Below are 9,027 nucleotides of genomic sequence, written 5' to 3'. Positions count from 1 at the left end.
TTTTGTGCAAATTTAAAATTGACATTTTATGTGATAAAGATGTCACTAACTCCTTTATTGTAAGATGATTTGTGATATTAACTACTTGTGACCCATAGAATGTTAATGATAACACATTTATTTTAGCATGTTGGGAACAAATGAGTTTATAGGAAGTATTGTGTTAAGAACTTTAATATCAAGTCTGCTACTGGACTCGATACCACTATAGGTAAGATATCAAATGGTTGATTAGAGGAAGCTCATTTTTCAAAATCTCTAATATTCACTTAATATTCTATTAAGTGTGGACTATGTGTATTGTATTTTAGAGTTAATAGACTATTCACTTAATATTTCACCACAAAATATTTTTCCAAAAAATACTATAAGATTAATTTAAATAAATATTTTATAAAATTCTCAAATCTTCTTTATGCAATGTATTTAAATTATATTTTATAATAAAACTATCTAAATAGATTCTAATTTAAATTTTATCACACAATGATATATCAATATGAATGTTTTGCTGACATGGGCTCATTATAAAATTCATTAAATACCTTACCAATAAAGCTCACTTGCAGATTCAGTATAACCGTATATTATGTGTCATTTATCTAAGTGCCCTTTTGTCTTCTGAACGTAAAGATACGTTGATTGGCAGATAATATAAAAAGGCATTTGGTATTCGTGATCAAGGCTGGATGAATTAATTAATTAATCCTTCGTTTGTGTTCAAGGCAGGCCTCTGGTTTGAATTTTTTAGAGGCAGACGACCCTCCCGCCATGGCGTCGTCAGCTTTTAGGAAGGAAACGACAGACACATATTTATCAAACCAATCAGAGGTCTCCTCAAGCCTTGGAGGTTTCATTTTCCTCTGCAATCAATACACCATATCTCAACAACTTCAGCACCACCTTTTTGGTCTATAACAAACATTCTTTGTCCTCAATTGCTGCTTCTCGTTTACGGTTTTTCTTGTTTCTTGATAATTAAGTTGGTTGGTTATGGAAGATCTTGTCCGTAGCTAAATTTGTATTGTCATGTTCTGGTGCAGCTTTGCCAATTGAGTATCTTGACAGAGTTAAAGCTATAAGGCCCGGCTTGCCTCTGTTTCTGTACAACTCTTCTGATAGGCGCCTTCATGGCGTTTTTGAGGTATGTCATGGGTTTTTTAGTTTAGTTTTAATCTTTTTATGAAGTTCTGGTGGTAACTGTGAGCTAGAGAAATATGTCAGAAAAACCCTGTTGCTAACTGGGTTCATTGAAAAGAATAGGTATGTTGTTAATTGTTAATTTCTTCTGAAGAAAAGAGGCGGTTATGAAATGATGTATGAAGCTGAACTGGGCAAAGATCCTTTAGAACGGGCAGAATAAGAAAGAAGAAGAAAAACCCACTTTCAGAAGGAAAATGGTGGCAGTAAAACTGTTCTCCTAAATTGTAATGAATACCATTCTTGTTCTATATTTTGAACAGTGACGTTGGTACTATTGAATCCATAATTTATAGTGAATATGATAGTAGTACAATTTATGCGATTGATAGAGGTCTAGATAAGTTTTCTGGCGCTGCTTGGTCTAAAGAAAACTTTCAATCATTAGACACCACTCATGTAGTAAAATTTGAATTAGAAATGGACTCATAATGCAAATTCGAAATTGTAGAATTATAACTGTTGGAAGCCAAGGAATTATGGGATTTTGATTAAGGTCTTCTGCTGTCTGATCACAAGAAATTTGTCAATCATTAGCGATGGAGTCCTGCAAATTTGATATCTGAAGAGAATTGGGTGTATTATAAAGATTCGGAATGCACATAATTTTGGAATTCATGACTGTAATGTTAAATTTTGGATGTGGGTGGTAGAAATAACAGTAAGTGGATTTGTCTTGGGGTGCTTCTCACAATCTTTTCGAACTTCTTCCATGACCCTAGAAATCTTACAGATAAAGTTTAATTTTGGTTAAAATAAGATGCACTGCTCCCGTATAGGGGAAGAACATAGTGTAAGTTGTAAAGATTGGTTATGCACAGAACCTTGGGGTCCATGCGTGTATTTTCTATTTTGGGTGTGGACAGTACACGTAAATATTGGATCTGAAAGAAATAAAGGTATGCAGGAAAATAAGATAGCAGAGCATAAAAAACAAAGTATAGACCGTAATAGTTTGCTGCAGCAACAGTATTGATATTAATATTAATGCAGATTACAAAGGCAGACAGATACAGAGCTCTGCAGAAATCTCATGTATCAGTTCTGATAAATGGTATTCAAATTCTTACATTACGTAAATCCAATTGGATTTGACTTTATGCACATAGAATGCTTGTATTTTTTATTTTCGGTGTGGGTAGTACATGTAAACCCAATTGAATCTGACCTGGGAAGTTTCTCACAAGTTTTTGCAGTCTCCTTCCATAGCCTAAGAAAACTTGCTGATGCAATTCTCTGTAGTTAATAAAATTGGACTTCATGCTTCTATTAATTCATTTCAGATGTGGGTGTTACAAATAAACCTTAATTGGTTTAAGAAAGTTATAGTCAGTATTCACCAACTATCCCTGTAATTCCTGTAGATAGAATTTTCTTCGTAGTAAATACATGCACTGCTCTGATAGCTCAAAACAAGTTGCCCAGATAACTTCTGATTGTATGTTGTATAAATTAATGTAATTACATGTAACATGCGCTGCTCTGATAGAGATCAGGGCATGTTGTTAAAGATTGATTTTATGCACGTAGAATGTTTATCTCAGCATTATTCCCTTTGAGACACGTGAGATATATATTTAAGGAGTATTTTCTAGTCCTTCAAAGTAGTGTTGGTATGACACAGCTAACGGATTATAGTGGAATCTAATGGCTCTGGCTAATATTTTCCTGTTTGGAATTTTGTCACTTGTAGGCAGCATGTAATGGAGGATTAAATTTGAGGAATCCTCCAGGGAAGCATATGAGCGCCGAACAAAGTGGAAGGGTGTTTGAATCCCAGTATCCCGCACAGGTAGTCTTTGATCATTTAGTTATTTTGTTTTTCCTTGTTCATAAGTATGTCCAGTTATGTATGTACTTGCGATTTCCAGGTTTGGTATTACAGTCTTCTACAACTCTTATAGAAAATGTTACATCATTACTTAATGCCATTTTTTTGACTTAAATGTGGTTAAGTAACAAAGCACCTTTTCTTTCTTCCGATGTTTTTTCAGGTTAAAATGCATGTCAGGGAAAGGCGACCTTCCCTTGACATAGATCAAGTTAGATCAGTTCTTCATCCACATGACCACCATGAATTTCAGCTTGAATTATCTCCAACAGAGGTAGATTAGTCATGAACCATGGAATTTTTGGCATTGAAAAATAATCTATTCTAACATGCTAAGATTTGATGGTTCAAACTTTCTGGCACTAACGAAACCTTTCAATACTATTAATCCAGGTGGAGAGTTTGCTGCGATTATTTGATTGCAAGAATAGAAAAGTCAGGCGATGTAAGAATGCAGAAGGGAATATCAATGGAAAAAGCTGTTTTGCTGAAAGCCCGAAAGATGAAATATCAAACATTTGTTTTGGATCACATAAGGCTACTTTGAAGGTGAGTATATATGCTACTAGTACATTGCCCAGCAAAGGGATGGGTGACAAAACAATATTTCCTCGATACAGAAGTATTCTGTCTTCAAACACTGTCCCAAGTTCAAATGGGGTACTTGAGAGCCCTGCAAGAGGATTGAAGAAAAATGAGACCTTCTGGCGCAAGAAAGAAGTATCCACAGGTCCTGTTACTAATAATTCTGCTGATTGTGCTGGAATGGCTGTACTTCCTATGGGAAAAAATGGTTCTAATTCAGGGGATGAACTTGTAATTTCTGAGGCAGAGGCTAATAGTTTACAAAACTTAAATCATAATATAAATGGTGAGCTGTTGAATCTGTCGGGGCAGAAGTTTCATGAACGTTCTGACACTAACAATAGAAAGGCTTTTTTAAAATCACACAAAATATGTGGTAATCAGAAATACGTTTATGTTGAATCTAATGCCCAGCATCCTTGTAAGAACTTTGAGAGTTGTAAGAATGTGGAGAAGCCGCGCAAGCATAATGACAAAGAACAAATATTTGATAAGGAACAGAAACAGAAACAGAAGACGCAACAGGGGATACTAGAACAACATTTGCTTTCTTCCCCCATGTCTGCAGTGTCTTTTGTGCCATATGTTTTACAGATTCCATTTCTGTATTCTAATGTGCCAGTTGCAGATAGTTTGTCACATTTTTGTCATTCATCGTCTTATTCATTAGAGGAATACATTTATGCTCCACTTGGGTCTTCTATTTTTTCATCGACTCATGGCATGTTGGAAGGTAATGAAGTAAACATGCATGCCCTTCATTCTGAGATAGTGCAGTTTGCCCATAATGTGAGACCCAGCGATGCAGTATATCAACAAGTACAAGCAGCAGTCGAATGTGTACGCCTCGAAGTAAAACACTGTTGGCCTAACAAGGACATAGAGGTTGGTCATATGGTTGTTTCTCTCCAGACTACTGCTTTGATTTCTGATTATTTAAAAGTACCTTAAGTTGAACAAATCTGTATTGTTTTCCCCATTTGTCACTTGTCAGATTAATTTGTGGGTTTATTTAAATTTTAATCATAATTAGCGTGCACCTATCTCATATAGGTATTATAATCGAATTATGTCTCTGAAGTACAACTAAAAACAGTATTTCAGCTAAACAACTAGCTAGCTATTTGAAGAATAATACTGTGTTTGGTTTGGTTGTTGGTCTCTCTAGCCCTTTACTATAACTGGAGGATGTTTTAGGACTTGAGATATACAGACAGCACGCCTTTACTATGTTAGCTTTTGCGCCTAATGTAGATGCACTGTTCCATTTCATATAGTTTGAAAATGCATCATAACTGGTTTCCTTGTTCGGTGACAAAAGAATAGAATGTGTCAACCAACACATATTTTGAATTCATTTGATGTACATATGTCTTTGTAGTAACTGGCGATGGTTTATCTATATTATCATTGTTTATGATGACTATATAACATGAATCTCTATTCAGCCTTTTTTCATTCCTTGGATTTCTCTTCCTTCCTTTGCGCTTTATTTTGCTTTAGCATTCTTAACGTGCCTTCCAAATGTACTGATCTTCTGTTGCATTCTTGTGCAATGCCACATAAAATAATAGAATTTATTTGATGTTTTGCAGGTTTATGGCTCTTTTGCAACAGGACTTTGCATTAGTCAAAGTGACATTGATGTGGTAGTCGTTGGGTGCCAAACAGCACTTGAAACTACTCTTGAAAAAGAAGGCACACTTTCTTTAATCAGGAAGCTTGCAAAACAATTGACAGGCTGTAGCTGGTGTGAAGGCCTATATACAATAGAATCTGCACCCATTCCTGTAATAAAGCTTAATTGCAATCCTACTGTAGTTGTCTCTTCAAATGAAGGATCCTGTCTGGAACCTATTGCCATTGATATTACCATAGGAGGAAGAAATGGGTTAACAGATAAAAACATCCATAGTGGTGTACATGCAAGAGAGTTTGTTCTCCATAAGTTGCATCAGTTCCCTTCTTTGGTTCCCTTGGTGAGAAGTACATTCTATGGCAAGGTTATTTTAAATTGAAATTTATCTGATGAAATTGCTGCAAATTTGAATAAAAAACTAAATTCTTCTCTTGCAGGTTCTCTTATTGAAGTCATATCTGCATCATAAAGGGTTGAACACGGTATATTTTGGAGGATTATCATCTTATTCGTTGACTCTGATGCTAGTATTTTACCTAGAGGTATGTCTGATAATAACACATCATATTTGTTTTTTTGGTAGAACATCAACCATTTGAGGGGTTGGCTCATTAATAGATCTTAGATTCTGGATAGCCTCACCGTAATAAAAAAGAAATATAAGATTTAAACCTTCAAACAATAAATCTCTCAACGTTTTATGTTTTGAATTAGGTGCAGTAGGTGCTAAACCAAGTACACTATGTAGCTAACCTTTCTTTGAACTATGTTGTTTCTACAGCAAATGTTTCCAGCTTTTCCAGATATGTCTCTACCTTCAGCTTCTTTGAAACCAGTTGAAACCTTGTGCTTGTTTGGCAAAGATTCTTCTGTTGGGGAACCTGTGATTAAAAGGGCAAAATATGTTATTGATCAGTTGCTCAGGCTTCTTGACACTTCTGTTGGATTCCCCAATCTAGGGACCTTACTTTTGGGTTTTTTGACCTATTTCGGTTCATTTATTGATTTTTCCCGTATGAGAATTGTTTTACAGGTAAGAACATTATCTACTTACAAAAATTATATTAGATGTCTTATAGGATAGTTTAGTGTTTTCTTATTATTTTTTTTCGTTCAGGGTAAGGACGGAAATCCTGGTGGGATATTCTGGCAAAGTGAAAGGCAAACGCCAGCTCCACTGTACATTGAGGATCCTTTGCGGCCAGGTGTAAATGTTGGTGCAGGGTCTTTTGCTATGTGCCATGTACAGGTATTCAGATTTTATGATGCCCCTAAAATTTTCTTTTTGGTAGCTTTCATATATGTCCCTTTTTTTTTTTTTTGTGTCATAGTATTTTGGTCCCTTAATGTGCCTGTGTGACTGCTCAGTTGATTTCTGTAGTATATTTGCTTCTGATTCAGTACTCCCTAGCATTAATGAATGTATAGGATCACTAGATCACCACAAAGAAATAATATTCCCCACCTCTGATTATGGATCACTAGATCACCATTATCTGGTTACTCAATTATGTTAAATTGTCTCAAGAAATATTGCATAAGTGAAGAGGCATTATCAGAGGTGTGACTTTTGATGACCGCCTTAGACCCGTATTCACAATCACTTATTTTTGTATTGAAATATCAGCGTCGTATTGCAATTCATTTCTGTTTATTTCATACACAGTGAAGTTGCGCATATTGTTATATTAAAATTTGTGCTTTCCATATAAGCTATAAAGCTTGGTTTCAGAAAGAAGACGAACATTATTGAAGCATACGTGCTATCCTTCTTTTGGCACCAGCTATTGTAGATTTGTGTGGTCTGATGTTGATCCATAAATCATCTTGTATTTGCAAACCCTTATATTGGTGCTAGCCTTGGTCAAGGAGCAGATCAAAATGAATGTTAAAAGTATAACTAGATGGGTAACCTTATTGAATTAGAGAATAGGACTCTTGATAAAAAGATGAGATTTCTATTTTAAGTGATGCACAAGTTGCTGTCATTATTTTTTATAGCATATAATTCCTAGAGAATACAAGCTCCAGCATGACATGCTCCTATATATTTATTAGGATTAGGGTCTCTGTGTCTTCATAATCATCTCTTTTTTCTTCCTGTGTCAATGATCCTTTCTCGATAATACAAGTCTCAGATTTTAATGAAGCTCGGATACCCTGGACAGTACAATTGTAATATCCCCTGGATCTGACTCTGGCTCAAGCTAAAGGCTTTAGCTCCATTATATAATTCAATTGCTGATATTCATTTCACAATGCCATACGGAGTAGCTTGATAAGAATCGTGGGATGAATAAAACCAAAGATTTAGCCACATTCCATAGAGGAGCTTAATGTCAGGCATTCTGTTGTAGAGGTAAATACTAGGTTGAAACAAATTACATGTTGTTTCCCTTACTTCACCGTGTCAGTTTTGAATAATTTTACATATTCAAATAGGCTTGCTGATCCATTGTAAGCTTTTGATTTTTTTCCCTTATTTAAATCCTTGCAACCAACCAGAAAAGTCATTGTGAGCGATGAGTTTTTTTTTATAAGAGGGACCAAAATTTGTAAATTTCAACCTAAAATGTCAAACAGCGCCCCATTCCTCGAGCAATTTCTGGGTGGGAGTTGAAACCAGGATTTCCCAAGAATAACTGCTCTGCATCAAGATTCAATCACACCCACTGGGATACTTCTTGAAGTTTTATGCTTTTATATGGATGCTAAATCATATCAATTTGTGCCTGTTAATTTTGGATGCTACCATACATGTCATCATACTAAAACATTTACACTGTTTTTTTTTATCATATTGTATTATACAAGAAGATGTGGAGTAGCAATAGGAGCCACTGTGAATGATGTTATGAATATGCTTTGAACATGGAACTGTTTAACGAAGCAGTCATTTGGATTATCTGTATCTTTGTAAATACTGAACATACTTTTTGTTGGCAGACTGCATTTGTGGAGATGCTACAAATTCTGACCAGACCACTTCCAGACACATTAAATCATACAAAACCCATTTCAAGCCAGAGTAATTCTCTTCCATATCTAGATCAACTGTTCTACAAAACTGGAAACTGATGTCAAAGAAAAAACAATGTTGTCTTCAGCAGAGGAGTAGCAGGGAAGTAACTTAACTGAGTCACTGATTAGTGTAACTTATGGAAGTGATATAATTGATAAGAGTAATTGATGAGTAGTGCTATTTTGTATTCCAGTAGAATATAACTTATGAATAGCATGATAATCAATGTTTTTACACGGTGTCTTCTCAGATGAAGTTGCTATTATGCAAACTTAGATTTTACCAGTGCAAATCATTCCAATTAGGCCGAGGAAGACAAAATTAGTAGCTGTTTATATAACAAACATGGAAATCAGGGGTATAATTCTTCAATTCTTTAATTTTTAATTCATCATATTTTTGCAATAATTTTGTCCGTCTGTAATTGTGAAATTCATATATTCATACCATTTTCCATTTGCTTTTGTCTCTTTTGGAAGAATGTCTAATATATGTATATATCAACAACAAATGGTGCCTTTTGTGCAAATTGGGCTCATCCCTAACTTTCAGCTATTCCAATACACAGTCCTACTCATTCATTTGCACCTTATTCATATATGCACACGTATAAATACATTAATTGCACCTTTTTCATATATGCTTACATTTAGATATATTCTAATAGATCATGCATTTATTATGCCCATTCACACATCCATCCTAATATTTTGTCTTAATATATGTATATATCAACAACAAATGGTGCCT

At 34.9% G+C, this 9,027-nt stretch overlaps 1 protein-coding gene across 3 annotated transcripts; it reads left to right on the top strand.

Moving 5' to 3' along the window:
• Nucleotides 1-619: 619 nt before the first annotated feature.
• On the top strand, nucleotides 620-8,736 carry LOC131074957 (uncharacterized). 3 transcript variants are annotated; one of them, XM_058011708.2, is made up of 10 exons: nucleotides 620-850; nucleotides 1,044-1,144; nucleotides 2,894-2,992; nucleotides 3,195-3,305; nucleotides 3,425-4,501; nucleotides 5,212-5,595; nucleotides 5,693-5,797; nucleotides 6,037-6,288; nucleotides 6,373-6,504; nucleotides 8,202-8,736. In XM_058011708.2, the coding sequence occupies exons 1-10, from the start codon at nucleotides 772-774 to the stop codon at nucleotides 8,331-8,333; spliced, it is 2,472 nt and encodes an 823-aa protein (XP_057867691.2). In that variant the 5' UTR covers nucleotides 620-771; the 3' UTR covers nucleotides 8,334-8,736. The 3 variants fall into 3 exon arrangements, with proteins under 3 accessions (XP_057867691.2, XP_057867690.2, XP_057867692.2); XM_058011707.2 differs by having other exon boundaries at nucleotides 621-910; XM_058011709.2 differs by lacking the exons at nucleotides 620-850; nucleotides 1,044-1,144 and adding an exon at nucleotides 1,181-1,427.
• Nucleotides 8,737-9,027: the final 291 nt, after the last annotated feature.

The sequence above is a fragment of the Cryptomeria japonica genome, chromosome 2 (genome assembly GCF_030272615.1).
Source record: "Cryptomeria japonica chromosome 2, Sugi_1.0, whole genome shotgun sequence".
NCBI lineage: Eukaryota > Viridiplantae > Streptophyta > Pinopsida > Cupressales > Cupressaceae > Cryptomeria > Cryptomeria japonica.
The sequence above is the reverse complement of the archived record's forward strand: the minus strand, read 5'-3'. Positions and strand labels throughout refer to the sequence as shown.